General features: G+C 39.1%; 1 protein-coding gene across 3 annotated transcripts; it reads left to right on the top strand.

Moving 5' to 3' along the window:
* Positions 1 to 644: 644 nt before the first annotated feature.
* tmem33 (transmembrane protein 33) lies at positions 645 to 19,537 on the top strand. Of its 3 annotated transcripts, none has more exons than XM_073064752.1 (8): positions 645 to 747; positions 3,794 to 3,847; positions 6,958 to 7,052; positions 8,478 to 8,665; positions 10,318 to 10,385; positions 12,815 to 12,948; positions 13,085 to 13,168; positions 18,263 to 19,537. In XM_073064752.1, exons 1-8 carry the CDS (start codon positions 673 to 675, stop codon positions 18,390 to 18,392), a joined length of 828 nt encoding a protein of 275 aa, XP_072920853.1. In that variant the 5' UTR covers positions 645 to 672; the 3' UTR covers positions 18,393 to 19,537. The 3 variants fall into 3 exon arrangements, with proteins under 3 accessions (XP_072920853.1, XP_072920854.1, XP_072920855.1); XM_073064753.1 differs by lacking the exon at positions 645 to 747 and adding an exon at positions 938 to 1,089; XM_073064754.1 differs by lacking the exon at positions 645 to 747 and adding an exon at positions 1,145 to 1,249.
* Positions 19,538 to 20,743: the final 1,206 nt, after the last annotated feature.

Here is a 20,743-nt window from a genome sequence, read left to right as displayed (position 1 = left end):
AAATGTGCAGTATTTGTTATAATAAAATCTTTTCTTTCAGACTACTTTAGAATTATTGAAATGTCAGTTTCTGACATTAAAAGGGGACTAATATTTTAATAATACATATTGAATAATTAACTAAATCATAATTAGATGATGACGCATTACAAAAAGTGCAATCACTGAAGCCTTTCAATTGTTGGTGCAACTTATTCTTTACGTTCTTCATAGAATAAAGTTTGGCACATTGGGCTAAGATCCTCTTGTCCTCTGCTGTATCATTTTGTAAAGATTTAGAAAAGTATAATAAAGATTTTGGTGTTAAAAAATTGGAAAATGAGCTAAAAATCAAGTTAAGCTTAAAAAATGTTTTGTTTCCCAAGTCTTGTGCCTAGAATGAGGATATTCTAACATATTCTAATCTAACTTCTGCTGAAGCGTCCCAGCCCAGATGCTGCCTGACCTGCTGAGTTTCTCCAGCATTTTCTGTGTTTTGTGTTTTGCCTTGGATTTCCAGCATTTGCACATTTCCATCCTCTCGTGTTTGATATTCCAACACGATTGTTTTTGAATTTAGGAATTCAAAAGCAGTTTTGTGTGCCAGACCTGGGGAATATGGGAAATTCTTTCACGATTTGCTATTGACATTAAACGAATTGGCAACCTGACATTTGAATAGGGCTGAGCTGAATGAAGTTGGAGGATCTTTGTAATTCTCCGCCCAGGAGATGTGAACAGGATAGATCGCCAGAGATACTTAAAGAGGTAGAACTTTAAAAAATATATATTAAGGATTTGAGAGCTGCAGATAACGGACATGGGAGATAAAGCCGGGCACAAATGACAGGATAGGCCGAGAGGCAGCAGGCCGGCAGGGCAGGGCAGGGCAGGGGTGTTGGGCGGTGACGGCACGCCTGCGCAGAAGAAAGGCCGTCCGGCGGGTAGCGGGTAGCGGGTCCGGGCTTGGCTGCTGAGAGTTTGGGGTGTCAGCGGCGGGGCCCGAACCGGAACCGGAACCGGAACCGGAACCTGAGCGGCAGCGCGGCGTGTGTTCGCTTCTCTCGCTATCGAGCTCAGATAGTCCGCTCCGCTCGGCGCGAGCTGCAGGTAAGGTGCCTGGAACCGGGTTGCCGGGGTAACGCTGTGTCCAGGGATGGAACTTTCTAGATCGGCTCTCCGGGAGGTTTGAGTCACAATCCCTCATGGTGAAGGCCGCAGCCAGTGATAGTTCCCCTTTCAGCCCTTTGTCACTGGAAAGGTTGAGGAGGTAGGCAGCCTTCGTGTTGGCGAAGGCCTCGTGGGCCTTGTCAGTCTCAGGGCGGTGGGGCAGGATGGGCTGGTCTGTGATACGGAGCGCCGACCAAGGGAGGGAGATGTGTGCAGGTTTAGGCCCACGCTCCTGTGCTGGCAATGGCGGCTGGAAAGATTGCCTTAAAGGGAAGTGACTGTACAGAGCGAGGAGCTAGCTGTGGGTTGTTATTTACAGCGTTCCCTCGATTCAGGAGATGTCCCAGAGGATTGGAAAACTGCAACTGCGACCCTGATATTCAAAAATGGGAGATGGAGGGCAGGAAACAGAAAACATTTGTAATTAAGAGTATGCCGGGAACCATTATTGAAGAGTTAATTGCAAGGCATTTTGAAACGCATAAGATAACCATAGTTAAATTGGTATTACGAAGGAAACTGACTTAACAAATTTACTACTAGATTTCTTTGAGGGTATAACAAATGAGGTAGATGAAGGAGAATTGATAGGTGGTGTGCTTTTGGATTTCCAGAATCATAGAGTAAGACGATTCTTTAAAAGTTGCTGTACAAGATAAGAGTTCATGGGTTAAGGTGTAAACTATTGGTATAGATTTAGGATTGGCAATAAGTAACTGGTGGAGTACTGCAGATACATACATACCCACACCTACGCCCCCTACAAAAAGTATTCACTCCCTTGGAAGTACTAATGTTTTGTTTTACAGCATTGAATCACAGTGGATTTAATTTGGCTTTTTTTGACACTGATCAACAGAAAAACACTTTTTCATGTCAAAGTGCAAACAGGTTTCTACAAAATTATCTAAACTAGTTACAAATAAAACACAAAATAATTGATTGTATGAGTATTCCTCCCCTTAAAGTCAGTATTTAGTAGGTGCACCTTTGGCAGCAATTATAGCCTTAAGTCAGTCTGGATAGGTCTCTATATCAGCTTTGCACATCTGGACAATGCAATCTTTCTCCATTCTTTACAAAATTGCTCAGGTTCTGTCAGACTGCATGGGGGTTGTGAATGAACAGCCCTTTTCAAGTTCAGCCACAAATTCTCAGTTGGACTCTAACTTGGCCACTCCAGGACATTAACTTTGTTTTTAAGCCGTTCCTGTGTAGCTTTGGCTTTAAGCTTAGGGTCATTGTCTTGCTGGAAAACAGATCTTCTCCCAAGTCATAGCTCTCATACAGACTGCATCAGGATTTCCCCGTATTTTGCATCATTCATTTACCTTCACAAGCTTTCCAGGGTCTGCTGCAGTGAAGCATCCCCACAGCATGATGCAGTCACCACTATACTTCACGGTAGGGTTGGTGTGTTTTTGAAGACTTGCATTGTTTGATCTAATGGCCAAAAAGCACAATTTTAGTTTCATCAGACCATAGAACCTTCTAGCTGACTTCAGAGTCTTCCACATGCCTTCTGGCAAACTCTAGGTGAGATTTCATGTGAGATTTTTTCAACTGTGGCTTTCTCTTTGAGGTCAGTATTGAACCCAAGCAGCTGATGCTATGATGTAGCAGTTCCATTATCATCTGTGATTAATGCATTTTCATCATTTGTATCATTCAGCCTATCTTATTCTTAACCCATTTCTATGTTTTTCTCGTTATTTTATAGGACCAGAAGATACAGGAGCAGAATTAGGCTATTTGGCCAGTTGAGTCTGCTCTGCCTTTTCATCATGGCTGATCCAATTCCCTCTCACCCCTAATCTCCTGCCTTCTCGCCATATCCCTTCCTGCCCTGAATTGAGAATCTATCAATGACCCAATATACCTAATGACTTGCCCTCCACAGCCACCTGTGGCAACAAATTCCACAGATTCGCCACTCTGGCAAAAGAAATTCCTACTTATCTCCATTCTAAATGGATATCCTCTATTCTGAGGCTGTGTCCCCTGGTCTTGGACTCTCCTACCATACAAAACAACCTCTCCACACCTCTGCAGCTAAGAACATTTAATGTCTTAAGTTTTCTCAAAACTGAATTGAAGGACATTGGGCCAAATGTTAACTGTTCTTATCTGAGCCTTTGTTTCTTTAGCACTTTGAATTTATCCCTGCTATACAGAGTTGTTTTATATCTTGGAACAAGAAGATGTAGAATTTTAAAATGACGGAATAAAATATTCTTTGTGAAGGGTGTTATTTTGTAATACACAAATATTGCATAGTAACCACCACAAAGAACTTGCTGGTATAACATGAATCAGTAGCTGTGAAAATCTGGTTTTACAACTGAGTGAACGGCGGGGTGTATGCTTTTGTAATGACAATGGAATGTACGGTAAATTCAGAATTCTTTGAAACTATCATTTGTTTCCATTTAATTTAAAATAATAGAAAAGTTCAGACTATACATGTTATGATGTTTAGTGCATTAATTATGTGTGGTCTTTACCTTTAAATATCTACTGTGGCTGTGAAGTAGAGAAATGTGCTAGCCACATAGTATTGCCAACATCCCAAGACAGCAGAAGATTGGGCGGTCAGGCTGTGTTCTTTTAAATATAGTTGATTAAGACTTTGTTTCTTTTCCAGCACTATTCTGATATGGCAGACTCAACTAGAAATGGCCCCCAGGGTGGTGTCTTGGTGAGTACAACAAAATGCGTTGGTTAATGAGCAATTTCTGATATGACTGAGTAACCAGTTTTGATTTGACTTTATTTTTATCTTTCATAAATGCTTTGCTTCCTGTTTTTGACTCTTTGAAGTAAACCAAGAATATATAATACTTGGTTTATATTCCGTATGAGGCAATATAATAGAGAGGGACTTCGATGTATGTGAGGACAAGCTAATATCCTAGAGCAAGTTGATACTAATAACATGGATGTTTTGGGACTTTTGGAAAAACATTAGGATAAGTAAGTCCCTGGGGCAGGATGGGCTATATCCTAGGTTACTATAGAAAGTTGAGGGAAGAGATTGCAGTGCCTTCGGTGATGATCTTTGCATCCTCTCTGGCAACAGGAATAATATCAGAAGATTCCAGCCTTTGTTCAAGAAAGGTAATAAGGATCATCCTAGGAATTATAGACAGTGAGTCTTACATCAGTGGTGGGCAAACTGTTGGAGAGGATTCTCAGAGACAGGAATTAAGAGTAGTCAGCATTGCTTTGTTTGGGACAGGTTGTGCTTCACAGGCCTGATTTTATTCTTTAAGGAAGAGACAAAACAAATTGAAGGTAGGGCAGTGGATGTGTTTATGGATTTTAGTAAGGTATTTGACAAGGTTCCCTATTGGTGAGCCATTCAGAGAGCAAGGAGGCATGTGATCAGAGAAATTGGGTTGTGTGGATTCAGAATTGGTTTGCCCACCAGAGGCAAAGGCTGGTAGGTAGTAGATGAGTGTATTATGCTTGGAGGTCTGTGACTATTGGTGTTTTGCAGGGATCTGTCTGGGTCCCTTGCTTTTGGTGATTTTTATAAATAACTTGTATGAGGAAGTGGAAAGGTGGGTTAGTTGTGGATAGTGTAGAGGGTTGTTTTAGGTTACAAAGGATGCACGGCTGGGTTGAGAACTGGAAGGTGGCGCTCAATCCAGAAAACTGAAGGGGCACTTTGAAAGGTTGAATTTGAAGGCAGAGTGCAAGGTTAATGGCAGGATTCTTAGCAGTGTTACAGAACAGATGGGGATGTTGGGGTCATTTGAGAGACTCTTGGGCACATGGATGAAGGAAAAATTGAGGGCTATTTAGGAAAAAAGGGGTAGCTTGACCTTGGAGTAGGATTAAAGGTCACACAATATCATGGGTTGAAGGGTCTGTATTGTGTTTTACTGTTGTATGCTCTTATCTATCAAAGTTTAAAACTGATCACCTGAGCATGTCCACTAATAGCTTACAAACTGCTGGAGGAACTCAGTAGGCCAGGCAGCATTTATGGAAAAAAGTACAATCAACATTTCGGGCTGAGGCCCTTCATCAGGACTGCAGAAAAAAAGATAAGGTGGGGAGGGGAGGCGAGGAAGAAACACAGGGTGATAGATGAAACTGGCATGGGGGAGGGGTGAAGTAAAGAGCTGGGAAGTTGATAGGTGAAAGAGATACAGGACTTGAAATTTGAGAAATTCAAGTTTAGAACTTTGGTACTAAAATCTGTGGGTTCAGCTAAAACACAGCTGTGTTGTCTATGGTGTGTTTCCTTTGTTGAGCAGAGAGGTGATTTTTAAATATATTTATTTAGTGTAGTTCTGTAAATCATTGGCAGTAGTTACAAGTAACCTGCAAGTTAATGAACAAACTGGAGCTAGTTAACTGAAACAGTGTATCAAAGAATCAGTGGGATAAGTAACCTGTGGTAATGATAATTTTAGATTTAGCAGATTTATTTTTAAAAAGATAGATAAAATAAGAATGTAGCTTATAAGTGGGAGTAAAGTTATTTTAATTTTACTTTTTACACAATGGGTGAAGATGAGTTCTTGAAGCACTGGGGTTATTACTACATTAGATTCCAGCCAAGTTGTCCCTAATTGGTTCAGAATTCCTTCTTCCAAACTGATAATAAATAAAATAAATGGATTAGTCACTATTCTATATTCCTGAATCATAAGATGACAATTATACTTTAGGATTAAAATCCCTATGAGATAGCTTGTGGATTCCCATACTTAAATAGTTCAATAATGCCTACTGTCACAAGAAATTTGCATTTGCTGTAAAACTTGGTAGATAACAAAACTATTGTTGAAAATGTATTGATGCTCATGCTTGCAGTATCAAGTGCAGGCAGTCCCTGGGTTGCGAACGAGATCTGTTCCTGAGTCTGTCTTTAAGTTGGAACAGGTACATCCAGTCTTATTTAGCATCACTTAGTCAAATGTTTGTCTTAGTATATAGTATATATTTTACCTTTCTATGTATTAGACCCCAGCGCCGATTCTCCGCCACCTCCACCTCCCAGTAATGTCTCCGCGATGTGAATCTCTCCGATCCCAGTACACAAGCCCAGCTTGTGAATCTCTTCCCAGTGTTAGTGAGGTCCCTTTGTGTTCTGGTACATCTCACATTCCCCTGACCCTCAGACACCTCCACTTCCCGATGCACCGTTTCAACAACCAGAGTGACAGATCGGGGGAGACTCAGGCAGCACGGCTGCCCAATCAACACGCAAAAAATGCTAGAGGCAGCGGGGGTTCGGAAAGACAGACAGTCTTTATGGCCATTCATAAGTACGAGTTGTCCGTAAGTTGGACGTTTGTAACCCAGGGACTGCCTGTACCCATATCAAATCAGTTTTGTTCATTCTGTGCTATTGAAAATATTTTGAGTGCAAGAGGCATTGCAAATAAATGCTTTATTCGGATTGATCTATTTAATGGCAATCCGAATTATTTACTCTCTTCCATTTGTTATTGATTTTCTGTTTATTAACACTACCATGATATTTTAGCTATTTGAAAGATTGTGTTTGCAAATAGTTGCTATTTGCTGACTTCATTCATTCCTAAAAGGCCTGGGTTTAAGTACCAAAGTTAACTGCAGTTATTGAAGAAATTAACTTTTTGTAATATGAGTGTATTATCCTCGCATTGTGGGTGCTTTTGCTAATCATCTTAGCTACTCATCACATGCAAGAACTGTTTTTGTTAGAAGTTAGCCTGTATGTCATTCCTTATTACTACATTTATTACTAGAATTTTAGCATATTTGTTAATAGTTCATGATTCAATTACAACTCTCTCCTCATATTTTCAGCAATTCATGATGGCTAACAAACTGGAGGCTGCTATGTGGCTTTCTCGGCTTTTCACAATATACTGCTCTATCATGTTTATATTTCCCTTTATGGGGTAAGTATCACTTGTTACATTAATATCAAGTTGTATTGATATTGAAAAATGAGTTGAATACTAATCATGCTTTTATTTTTAAGATATTAATGCATTTTGATAAATTGCTCGATAGAATGTTAGCTTAATGTTTTGTGGAATCATTTGCTGTGCTATATCAAATAGTTATTTATAGGATAATAGAAAAATAGAATCATACAGTGAGAGTGATGAGCACTACCCACTACACTACCACACTGGACATATCACAACAACCATTTTGACACAAGATGACTGGGTACATAGGGAAATAACGAAGTTAATTCAAAGTTGTAGAAACCAATACTTGCAGCTTTGTGGATACGCATGAATTTGAAAGGTGCCCCCACTTCATACTTTTTCATCCTTTTTATTCTCTGTTCTAACATGGATGCCAGTTTTTTATTCGATAGTGCATCTGTGAAATGCCTCTAGGGATCTTATGGAGTGATATATCAGGAAGACCCAAGTTATTGCCTTTTTCCCTGCTAACAGTGTGATCAATCCTGATTCTTTCCACTTTGTATTTACGACCTGAAAGATCCATGGTACTTTGTTTTACAGCTATTAGTTATAATTATGTGAACCCCCCCCCCCCCCCACCACTTTAATCAAGGCAAGGTACCCTCACCTGTCCTTGGTTAGCTTGTCTGTTTAATTCTTCATCAATGCTGTTGTCACTTGCTCTCCTTACCTTATACCTTGTACACTCTTAATTTTGAATTCATCCAAAATTCTGCTGTGCATATCTTAGTTTAAGTCCCCTGCATCTATTATGATTGTGGTGATTAACTTGGCTCAGTCTGCCATGACTTAATTTTAAAATTACTTTGTGGCTTTGCTGCTCCAAGTCTCTCCAACAGCATGGTAAGTTGCTTTTGTTTTATAAGGCTTCCATCCTTAATATCTTTTGATGATAGGGATCACTGCCTCCTTGAATTGCAGTGTCACTCTCAGTGCTGATAATGAAGGGATTGCCAGTGTTATTATTATAATGCTTGTGTTTTGAACTGAAAAACATTGGGTTCCCGATTCACTAATTTATAGCGAGGAAGTTAAATTTTTGCACGATTAATGACGGGCCCCACATCTGAATGAAGAAAGTGCTTTGTCATTCCTGGGTTCTGTTCAATAATTCTCGGAGTGTGAATTTGTATATATAAAAAAAATTGAATGGTGGGCACAAACACTGTGCTCAGGCTAGCTTGAAGAAATGCAAGTTATGAAGACTGTCACTGTTCAAGGAGCAATGTGCGATATGGATAACTGCCTGTAACACTATACCTATGTCAGATTAGTGTTGACTTTAGTATAGGACCAAAAATTCTAAAAAGTCTTCTTGTGAAGCTTGCTTGAATTGTTGATATGCTAAAATATATTTATTGAAATCTTATGCTTATTTTACAGATTATATGAGGCTACCAGTTTTTACCAACGTGCTTTGCTGGCAAATGCTCTTACCAGTGCACTTCGGTTACATCAACGTTTACCTCACTTCCAATTGAGCCGTGCTTTTCTGAATCAGGCCCTGCTGGAGGACAGCTGCCACTATCTCCTTTTCTCTCTAATCTTTGTCAACTCCCATCCAGTTACTAGTATCCTTTAAATATTGTTTGCATTAAAATGGAGTTAAAGCACTGTCATAAAAAAATTAAGTATGTTTAACTGGCCTTTCTATCTGTATTCTTTTCAGTGGTTTAAGTTTCCAATGGATATGCTTTCATACTTAAAAATGAATCTTCAAGCAGTTCATTTGTTGTCTGCTGCTGTAAATTGCAAGATCCCTGGATTAAGTTTGTGTGCATTGAAATGGGGGATTCCAGTACCGAATGTGTTCGGAGGAGTGAGTATTGAGGACCAAGGTAGAACTGCTAGGAGGACCAGCAGTTTTTTCCTAGTTGATCTCCCACTGTAGTGATTGCACTTTTTTTAAAATCTTTTCTAAAACTTCTTTCCTCAGTGTCTAGATCCTAGGTTCTTCCTCCTACATTTCTGGAGCAATATTCCTAGAAATTCCAGATAATTTACTGGTGCATTTTTTTGGCTTTAAAATAAAATCAGTTAGAGATCTTAAGCACAGGCCTTTTCTTCCATCTACGTGAGTTTCACTCCTGCTGAAAGTTTGATAACATGCCCTCTTATTTTCTAAATAGTACAGGTGGCCCCTGTTTTTCAAACATTTGCTTTATGACACCTTGCTGTTTCAAAAGACCTACATTAGTACCTGTCTTTGCTGACCGAAAGAGGATTTTCGCTGTTATGAAAAAAGACACCCACTTTAAACGTGTGTTTACCCTGAGAAAGACTACCATGACCGGTGAAACCTTGCGTGGGTAGGTGTGTGAGCATATGTGTACGTGCTTTTTTTCCCCCCTACAAATCGGTTTTGCCTCGCTGTCTTCCCAATTCTGGTAAGTGAAACTACACTGTACATACAATATTTCTGCTTTATATAGGCTGTGTGTTTTTTTATCATATCATTCCTGCTTTTACTATATGTTCGTGTTATTTTAGGCTTTGTGTTATTTGGTATGATTTGGCAGGTTATTTTTTTGGGTCTGGGAAGGCTCAAAAATTTTTCCCATATAAATTAAGGGTAATTGCTTCTTTGCTTTACGACATTTCAGCTTACAAACAAACGGTTTCATAGGAATGCTCTACCTTCAGATAGCAGGGGAAACGTATTACTTTACCACCTATCAGATAAAGAAATAGTGCTTTTGGTATTTCTATACACAAGTCAGCTATTAATTATAAATTTAAATGAAGACCAGATATGTCTGAAATAAAATATTGACAATTTATTCTCTCCAGTTTGGAAATTTTTGGGAGATTGTAAAGTGGGTAACTTGAGGGTTGAATGATGGGGGAGGGGGAAGTCAAATTGTTATGAAATTGAAAAATATTTTTGCATGTTCAGCTTCAATTGATGTATTTGACTGCACATTGGAAAATTCAGTAGTCTGCGCTGTGGATTATCCAGGCACTTGTTTATTTAACAATTTTTCATAGGGCAATGTGTGTAAAATGGTTCTGCAACAACAGAACAGGTGATCTTTGATTCTATAATGCTTTGCAATTCCCAAGAGATGAAAGATGATTTAAAATTTCTGTAAGTTATTCTTGCAGTGGAGTTTCTGGTATGTCATATTATTAGCAGTGCCAGTAATTTTAATTATGTAGGTCCATATAATATAAAATGTACTTTCTGAATATAGGGAATTTCTTCCTTAACTATTTCCTTCAGTGAGTATTTTTCCAGTTTTTCTATTTTCTCTGTTACATGCTACAGCTTATACAAAGAAAATTTTAGATGTAAGTATTGCTGTTTTAAGAGAACATTTCTGATGAAGAGTATATGCACTTTGTTAATGTGAAACATGTTTTTCTATTTCTTTTATATTACAAACTTCAAAAATTGTTCCAATAGTTTTCCTTTTTCCAGAGTAAGATAAAAAGCTGTCTGACCTTGAGATAACTTTGGCACCAGTCTCTAATCTAACTGACCCGAGTTGATCATTTCTAAGATGTAGCAGCTAAAAAGCTTTATTTTAATTATGTCACCTTGGGGTTTTAAAGACTACAGGTGTGGTGAGCCTGCAGCACAACACATGATGACAAGCACAACATTTTGTTGGTACATGGCATGCAGTATCATGTCACTGGAATTTAGAAGGATGTGGGGAGATCTTATTGAAAGCACTAGATAGCATAGATATGGAGGGGAATCCTAAGGTGGGGGTATCCAGAGCCAGAGGGCACAGACTCAGAATTGAGGGGCAACTGTTTAGAACAGAGGTAAGGAGAAATTTTTGTAGCCAGAGAGTAGTAAAATCTGTGGAATGCTGTACCACAGACTGCGGTGGAGGCCAAGTCTGTGTGTGTATTAAAGGTGGAAGTTGATCGTTTCCTGATTGTTCAGGGCATCAAAGGATATGGTGAGAAGGCAAGTGTATGGGGTCGATTTGGATCTGGGATCAGCCATGATGGAATGGCAGAGCAGACTTGATGGGCTGAATGTCCTAATTCTGCTCCTATGTCAATGGTACCATACATAGATTCTTTAAACCTCACCCATAATAAAAAGATACATAATGATTATCTCTACTGCCAAATGAAGCAGTGAATGAGTTTTTACAACCCTTGAGTGGTAAGATGTTGTCACAGGAAACATTTTATACCTGCTTGGCACCAGCTAGTTGATTATGAGGACGTGTGATGTTGGATGATTCATTTTGAAATCCTCACCGGCCTGGTGTACACATCAGTATTTAGATAATAAACAAGTTCAATTGTCATTCAACCATACACATGAATGCAGCTAAATGGAACAGCATTCCTCTGGGGCCAAATTGCGGAATACAACTGGTCACACTCGGTTCACACATAATTATGATAGCAGGAAAAAGCATGCAGTTACAAAGTATATATTTAAAATAATAATAGCACCCAAGTCCCCAAGTATCATGGCCTGCAGATTCACGGTGCGTGGATGTTATCCTGGAGCCATGCTTCTTCAAGGACAACTTGCAGAAATTCCTCATTGTGCAGTGCAGGCTCCAGTGTGCATTCCATTGAATGAACACTGCCAGCAAAAATGTTGGGAGTGGCCAGCCTCCAATCCAGCAGCACACAGCCAGCTGCAGTGCCTCCTTCCCCAGCAGTCACAACAGGTGGCCCTAATGCATGAATGAGGCCTGGTCCGTGCCACATCCAAAACCATGCAGCTACCCACTGTCAGTCTCACCAATAAACCAGTGAATTAGACTCGCAGTATTCTACATTACCAATGTCTAATGGGGTCTTGTAATCATAACAAAAATGTCCAAGGCAATCATTCTGTCCATTAAATTGCACAGTGCATCTGCACATTGCTGATGCCTTCTTCCCTTGGTGGCTGAAGCAGACTGCACAGCTCTGTCGCTATCCAGCAAGACACTAGTGGGGTAGACCTGCAGTTCATGATGTTCATGATAACCAACAGTGACTTGCATTTGGAGAAAATGAGATAAAGGATGATCAGTCATACCTTTGGTTAGACCCAGAGAGGCCACTGTGTCTGAGAATATCACCATCTTACTGGAGGCCATTTGGGCGAATTAACATTGGCTTCACTCTGCTTATTTTTTTTTCTTCTTCATTTGCTAGTGAACACTGGATATTCAGTGAGTGATAATAATGCTGTAATTGCTGTATGTTGGTCTCTAAGTATTCATGTAGCCAAAGAGAAGCTGGATATCAAAAATAGAGTAATTTAGTGCAGGAATGTTGAGAGTAAAGTGTTTTATTTTCCTTTCCTTGATCTTTTATGAATATGTACCAAAGCTAATAATTTCACATTAAAATTTCTTATGTTGTATATGAGATACAATAACAACACTTTTGGAAATGAAGTTATTTTTCATTTGTCTTTTAGAAGATAAATAGTATTGAACATGTTTTCCAAAATGCTTCATTTATTTCAATCACACTGTTATAATTTTATTAATAGTAAAGCCATGAATACAATTAAATAAGAAACATGACTCAACTTTTTTCTGTTAAAGGCCAGAATTACTACTAGTTCATTAATCAGTGATAATCTCTGCTAAAAATTATCATGGCATGCAAGAGAAGTTTTTTTTAGAGGATTATTGCTAATTTGGGCACATACACTCAAAAAGGTTTGCCACCACTGGTCTAAGACTTTACAAAGAATTTTAAAAAGGGCCACAGCAACTCGTAACTGTTCCTGTTTCTTTCAGATCCTGGGTCCAGGCAGTTTGGCTTTTTTAAGGGCCATCTTAGATAAAATTTCAGCAAATCAGCAGAATATTTTGAAGTTTATTGCTTGCAACGAAATTTTTCTGATGCCGGCTACAGTCTTCATGTTGCTAAGGTAATATGTCATAAATGGGATTGTCCTTAATAAATGGTATGTTGTTTTAATTAAGCAATCTAGTCATTTGCATATGTGAAAGTAATAATGTGGAAGCATTGCAATCATTTTGCATTTTTTGCACTTTTTTTTTTAGTGGTCATGGAAGTTTGTTGCAGCCTTTCATTTACTACCGATTTCTTTCACTCCGATACTCCTCTCTCAGAAACCCCTACTGCCGGTATGTATTTTCAGTCTTTTGTTGGTGCATTGGTTAGTAATCTTTACCTTACTTAAAATAAACCTAGTGTTTTACTACAATCTTAATTTTATTGAATGGATATTAGATAGGTTGTTCTGAACTGATGCCAATATTATTCTAAATCTGTTGCTTTGAAGAGAACAATATTTGTTCAGTTTATTTTCTGTTGGAAATAATTTATTTTCACTGTGCTGATTCTTACCTCTAAAGACATCATTATTGGCATGATTTTTTCCCCCGCTATGGTCATTATCACTGGTTAAGTATCATCTATTCCTCCAGTCCTGATCATACATTATGTTGAATCTTGCTAAACCACTTCCAATCTTTCTTCTCCAGTCCATGGCCCCTTTGCTAAAGAAAATAGTCCTGAAGAAGGGTCATGGCTTTTTCATTTCCATGGATGCTGCCTGACCTGCTGAGTTCTTCCAGCATTTTGTGTATGTTGCTTTGGATTTCCAGCACCTGCAGGATCTCTTGTATTAATAGTTTCTATTTACCACTGAAATAGCCATGGTTTTGTATACTTATCAAGCCTCCTTTCAACCTTCTTTACTCAAAGGAAAGCAGCCAATGATTCTCCAGAAGACGTAGCAGAATTAGGCCATTCAGCCCCTCAAATCTGCTCCACCATTGAATCATGGTTGATATATTATGCCCCTCAACCCCATTTTCCTGCTTTCTCCTCATACTTTGGACAACCTTACTAATCAAGATCCTATCAAACTCCGCTTTAAATATACGTAATAACTTGGCCTCCACAGCTGTCCGTGGCAATGAATTCCACAGATTCAACACCTTCTGGCTAAAGAAATTCCACCTCATCTCTAATGGGATATCCTTGTTTTCTGAGGCTATGCCCACTAGTCCTAGACTGACCCAATATAGGAAACATTCTCTCCACGTCCACTTTTTATTCCTTCTACCAAGATGCATGACCATGCACTTCCCTACACAGTAATCCATCTGGCACTTCTGTGCTCATTCTTCTAATCTGTTGAAGTACTTCTGCAGACTTCTTGCTTCCTCAATGCTATATGCTGTCCACCTATCCTTGTATTATCTGCAAACTTGGCCACAAAGCCATCAGTTCTATTATTGAAATAATTGACATATAATGTGAAAAGACACTTGTTATGACACCAGCCCATGCAATTTCTAACTCTACCACAAGGATTCTACATCTTCTAATCCGTGTCCCTTCTTTCTAAAGATTTGATTTCATTTTTAACACAGCCACCCTACTCCCTCTGCCCACCTGCCTGACTTCTGATGCAATGTGTATCCTTGTATGTTAAGCTCCCAACTGTGATCTCCTTTCAGCCCTGATTCAGTGATGCCTGCAAGGTCATGCCTGCCAATTTCTGACTGCATTACAAGATCAGCTACCTTATTCTGTAGACTGCATGCATTCAAATATATTCAGTCCTGTATTTGTTACCCTTTTCAATTTTGCCTCCTTGTTACCTGAAGTTAAATTCTTATCCCTTTCAAAACTTTTTGCCCTTTTCTTTATTCTGGAAACCCTTGTCTCTTAATTCCTCAATGCATTTTCCGTTGCTTTTTCTTTATTCTCACTTTTTTCCAAACTGTTGAAACAACCACCCCCCCCCCCCCCCCCACCCAACTATTTAGTTTTAAAGCCCTATCCACAGCTCTTGTTTACAATTCACCAGGACTCTGGACCCAGCATGGTCAGCTGGAGCCCATCCATTTAGAATAGTTCATCCTTCCTACAGCGACCATACATTCTCACAGGGAACAACGATCTCACACCTGTTAGGCAAGCTCTAGGGCTGTTGCTCCTCCTTCCCCGATAATGGTACCATTGTCCCACGAATTCAAATCCATTTTTTCTCACATCAGTCTTTGCACCACACATTGAACTCACTGATCCTATTAACTCTTTGTTAATTTGCACGTGGCTCAGTCAACAATGCAGAAATTATCTTTTAGTTCGTTTTAATTTGGCTCCTAGCTACTCAAATTCCCTCAGCAGAATCTTTTTCTTTGTTTTTCCTACGTCTTTGGTACCCACATGGACTGAAAAACTGGATCTTCGCTCCCACTCCAAATTTCTCTGCAGATTAGATGAGATATCCTGAGCCCAAACTCCAGTCAGCACTGCCTTTGGGACTCTTGATCCTTAAGACAGAGTATTGTGTCTGTTCCTTTGACTATACCATCCCATTACAGCTACATTTCTCTTCTCTGCCCCTCTTGAATGGTTCCCTGAACCGCAGTGCCACAGTTGGTTGCTCATCCTTCCTGCAGCATCCAATCTCATCCTTACAGGGAGCTACAATCTCAGATCTATTGACAAGCTCAAGGATTGAGGCTCTTCCAGCACTACCTCTGGGATCCACATAACTGCCTCACTTGCAGTCACACCCACTTGTCCCTGGCCACAGACTGAATTTGAAGTATGTAATCCAATGGGTGTGAATGCCTCTTGAAACAGTGTCCAAGTAACTTTCCCCCTTGAGCCAAAGCCTCAGTGCTCCATTCTAGTACTGCCCACTCTAACCATGGGCTCTTTGCTTAAATCTCTGCTTTTATTGGCTCAGTTAAAACTTGCTCCCAATAAGACTTGTTGCTTTTAATAGCTCCTGCTTTGTGTCTCTGTCCGCCCTCCCACTCCCCTCCATATCTCTCTTCCGTCTCTCAGCACACAGAAGCACAGTGTAACTAGCAGAAGAATGTATTAGCTTACAAACTATCATCTCTGGGTGAGCCTGCTATTCCTACTTTGGCTTTGTTGGTCACCTCAATTCACAGACCAAATTGGTAGCAAGTCATCTTTATTCTTGAAGATTGCTTAAGAAGCTTTTAGTGTGCTCCAACTTTGTTTTTTTTTTGCAATACATCTCACTATCCAAATCAATCTCATTGTAGGTCATCCAGTTCTTTATCGTAGTTTTGTCGGGCAGTGTTAGTTGACCCAGGACGCATCTCCTCATCCAGCTAAAGTGTGCACTCCATTCAGTTGATAAATTCTCCTCTACATTGCCTCTTGCCCTTATCTATTACTAATCTAAATCTTCTGATATTGTAGTCTTTGTTTCAAAGTGCTTCCCCATTGATAATTGGTCAACTAAACCACTCAATTCAGCAGAATTTGAACCAGGAATATTTTATTGCTGCAGCAATGTATTGATCATGAAAGCTCACACAAAGTAGTTCAGAAATACCTCCTCCACTGCCTTTTGCTCTTTAACATTTTCTGAACAACATTATGATAGTTGATATCTCTCACTTCAGAGTTCTTGTGTCTCCCTGTAATTTCCCTGCAGATTTTCTCCCTCATCTCCTTTGCAATATTTGAAACCTGTAGAAAAATCAGGATAATGATGCTCTTATTGTGTTTTTAACTCGAACCAGATGCAGTACTTGACCTGCAGGGACCTCCCTCCTTCTCCAGCAGCATAATCTGTTCCTTAATTGGTATTGCCATCCATTTTTTCCTTCCATCTTTTCCAAATACCTTATAACTAGCAATATTTGATGCCCACTTCCAGCTTTTTAAAAGTAATGTCTCCCATTATTATCACTGCATCACCTCCCTTCATTTCTAGCTAACACATACTTTTATTTCAAAAGAGCATTGTCACTAACCCCTTTTCATGGACAATATTTATCCATAATCATCATCACTATACAGATTATATGGTCATTGTCCTTTTGCTGTTTGTTATCAGTTAGCTGTGCACGAATGGATGCTGTGTTTCAGACATGACAGAGCACCAGTATTTGGCTGTGAAGAGTTCAGATCATAAAAAGATGAAAGTTTTTTATTACCAAGGCATTCTATAATATCTCAGATTAGTGACTTTGATTCTTTTTCATCTAAATTCATTAGTTGCTTGATGCATTAAGGCATTTTTAATAATCTCTTTATTTTTAAAATTGAAATAGAACTCCTTTAAATTATCTTTCTGTATACCTGGATATTAATGTATTCTTTATTTACTAAAGGTAGAACACTTGAGACCTGCCCAAAAATATCCTGTGCTTAACAATTCTAATCAGTTAAAACCCCAATAAATAACACATTTTGTCATTAGCAAAGGGACCATTGTGCATGTTACAGAAACAGTATTTATTCAGAAATAAGATCTAACTGATTTTCAGTTTGAGCTTGTAGCTCCTCTGCTAAAACACACCTTGTATTAAGCAAGGTGGCTGTGGTCATGTGAGACCATTCCATTATCTCAAGGACAAGTGCAGTTCCAACAGTTGACAAACACAACACTTATAAATATACCCATCCACCACCCTGTTTATTCACTGCTTGGAGTATTGTGTCAAAGGCTGTTCTGTGCATCATCTACATTTATTGCAATAACCTGTCAAGGATCTTGGAGAATGACTTAAACCTACAGCTCCCACAACTTAGAAGGGCTATAGATGCATGGGATATCACCATCCACATGCATCATTCCAAATCACATGCCATTCTGATTTAGAGATATGTCACTGGTCCTTCAGCTTTGTGGATCTAAATCCTGAAGCTCCCGACAATACCACAGACTGCAGTACTTCAAGATAGTATTGTAGCGGTGTGCTACACGCAGCGCTAAAATAACGACACGGAGTCGGTAAACTGCAATTAAAGATGATTTATTCGAACTTCACAGTCTTGCTTTAAAGCCTCCCTCATCCCGCCCTCCCCGGGCGCGGATGCTGTAAGGGACCCGTACTCACAAACCCCCGCAGGCTTTTTCCCTTTGTTGCGGATCTGGCCTTTGTGTCTGTGCGCTGGCAATTTGTGAGCTGGTTTGAGTGCGCTAGGAAGTGGGTCGCCACAGTATCTCATTTCCTGCCTTGAGTGCCTTTGAAAAGATTGTAGTAGTGCTGCCACGCCATTATGCTCATTTCCTGTAAATGAATAATGTAGAATATTTAATTTCACCTTGTCATTTCCAAATAACGGGGGGGGGGGGGGGGATAGTTCTGGTAATTAAAATAAGTGATCTTAAATTTTTTTTACTGTCATCTTTTGATGATAATTGTATAATTTAAGAATAATCTCTTGAAATATTGTTAACAGTCTTATTTATGTTTTGTATGCAGAAACCTCTTTTCAGAACTGAAATTACTGTTGGAACATTTAATCATGAAGCCTGCCTGTCCTGGATTTTTGCGAAATATGTGTCTTAACTGTATTTCTTTAGTAAGTCGATTGGCTCCCACCACCAATTGAAATGGAAACCACACATCTTCTATAAAAATAAATAAATATGCTGAGTAACTGATTAATGTTACTGGCTGTCAGCCTAGACATACTCAAAATTCTTGTTTTTTAGAATCCCTTTCATATCAGATTGTACCTTTGAACCAAAATTTGTTAAACTGTATTTCAGTTTTTCATTGAATTACTTAGTTCAAATGGTTGGCTATGGTGTGGAACAACTAAGATATTAGTGTGGGTGTAATTTTAACTGATTTAATGATGGTGAAATCAAGATTTACTTTTAGTCAATATTGGGAAAATGGAAAAATAGTACTAAAAGTAATTGGTCTTGGTAGTGTAATTATTTGGATGTTCATGATCTTAGATTTTGTTGACTGTACCCAAGAAATTGTACATAAGTGTATATATATATAGGGTGTCCAATTCATTGAGTAGCTGAACTACACATCAAACACTGCATCCTGAAGTGTGTTAAATCAAGTACCAATAAAGAGGCATTGGTTGCCCACTTGCTCTCTTAAATGTCTGTTTCTCAATTGATCAGAATACCCAATGAATAGCCTTAACAGAATGATTTTTGAGGTAGCACAAATTAATTAGATTACAGTTAAATGGAGGTAAATATTAATAAAATACAAACTTTACGTTGTTTTGTGGTCACGGTGGAAAAAAAAGTTTAATGCTCACTGGGATTTGAGCACTTCCAATCTTGAAAACAAACACCTAAAATGTGTTTCACGTTATCTCACATTAAAAAGGTTGACTTTATAGCAAGTTGATATTTAAATGGTGAATATTTAATGCATGTAACTTTTACCAGCAATTTGCACTGAACTTAAGCATTCTAGTGGCAAACTTTAATCCTTTCCATCAGAATCTGTATTGGTGCAGAAAGTTCACAATAATGAAATACAAGCTAAATTAGCTAGGAAATATAAAAAATAAACTTTTTTAAGATGTATGTATAAAATTTCGTACATAGTAAACCAAATATTTATGTAACCAGTTTCTCATTACAACCAATGCAGGACTGACTATGATGCTGTTAAGTAGTGTTGGTGTTTAGGTTTCTGTTCTGTCAACCCAGCTGTAATATGCATTGTAGGGAATTTTATTGACTGAAGTTCCTGTACCTAATAAAGCATAACATTGAAGTGGTTGCCTATTTCAACAAATCAGTCATTGTTGTCTTCCAGTTCACTTAACAGCTTTCAGTTGCCATACCTAGAATTTAATTTTCCTGCCCTCTTTTGTTCAGGCTGCAGGTGTTTATGCCAAACTAAACTGACAATCTCTTTTACCGCAAATTAAAATATTCTTCCATTCAATACAAATGTTTATTGTGCAACAGCAGAAACAGTTCACTGGTATATCTTTCAATTTCAATATAAAAGCAAAAAAAAGGCTAGATACCTGAAATAAATGGGGGGAGAAATTGCTGGGAATACTCCTTTGAAGATTGCTTGATCCAGCTGGACTCTTTTTTTTTCCCTCTCTGGCTCAATTAAACATTAACTGTTGACATTGACAATATGAATTTTTCCACTCTAAGTCACTCTGATCTACTCTCATGCAATTTCAGTACTCTGCTTATCTTGGAACAACCACCACAATCTCACCAAACCTCTGATAAGCGAGGTACTCCCTAAGTTTATGACCTTTGCCTCACAAAGTCTGCTCTAAGTTAACATGCATCTATGGAGGGAAATGAATAATCAATGTTTCGGGTTGAGACCATTCATCATGACTGGAAAGAAAGAGTGGAGATAGCTATTGTTAACATGTTGGGGTGTGTAAAAAGCTGGGAAGTATTAGGTAGATCCAGGTGAAGTGGAAAAGATGTAAGAAGATGGAATTGATAGGTAGAAATGACAGGACTGAAGGAATCTGATGGAGGGCAGTGGACCATGGAATAGAGAGGGTGGGTGAATGGCCACAGTGGGAGGAATGTGTGGGTGATGGGCAGATGGAGAGTGTGGGGGAGGGGGAGGATGATTGGGGCCAGTAGGATCGGGGGGAAAAGGTGGTGGGGGGGGGCCAGAGGATGGTAGTTACTGGGATTTCGAGAACTCGTGAATGCTATCAGGTTGGACATAACTAAGATCATGAGGTGCTGTTCCTTATCTGGGTCTAACCTTAATTTGGCAGTGAAGAAGGCTGTGGACTGAAGTCACCTTGGGAATAGGAGGTGAAATTAAAACGGGCAGTCAGTGAGAGATCTGGGCTGTTACGGTGGACAGCAAAGATGCTTGAGTACAAAAGATCTCATGATAAAGGGGACCTTGGCTACACTGGAATATTAGCAATAGGTCAATTTGCCTCTTGACTGAGCCTACCTGATGATCACAATAAATGTAGGT

The sequence above is a fragment of the Hemitrygon akajei genome, chromosome 13 (genome assembly GCF_048418815.1).
Source record: "Hemitrygon akajei chromosome 13, sHemAka1.3, whole genome shotgun sequence".
Classification (NCBI taxonomy): Eukaryota; Metazoa; Chordata; class Chondrichthyes; order Myliobatiformes; family Dasyatidae; genus Hemitrygon; species Hemitrygon akajei.
This window is presented reverse-complemented; position numbering and strand designations above follow the sequence as displayed.

Excerpts from the sequence above, each read along its gene's own strand:
- tmem33 (XM_073064752.1), top strand. The coding sequence starts at position 673 with ATGAAGTTGGAGGATCTTTGTAATTCTCCGCCCAGGAGATGTGAACAG. Across the intron at positions 3,848-6,957 it reads GCCCCCAGGGTGGTGTCTTG|CAATTCATGATGGCTAACAA; the intron begins GTGAGTACAACA and ends TCATATTTTCAG. Across the intron at positions 13,169-18,262 it reads CTCAGAAACCCCTACTGCCG|AAACCTCTTTTCAGAACTGA; the intron begins GTATGTATTTTC and ends TTTTGTATGCAG.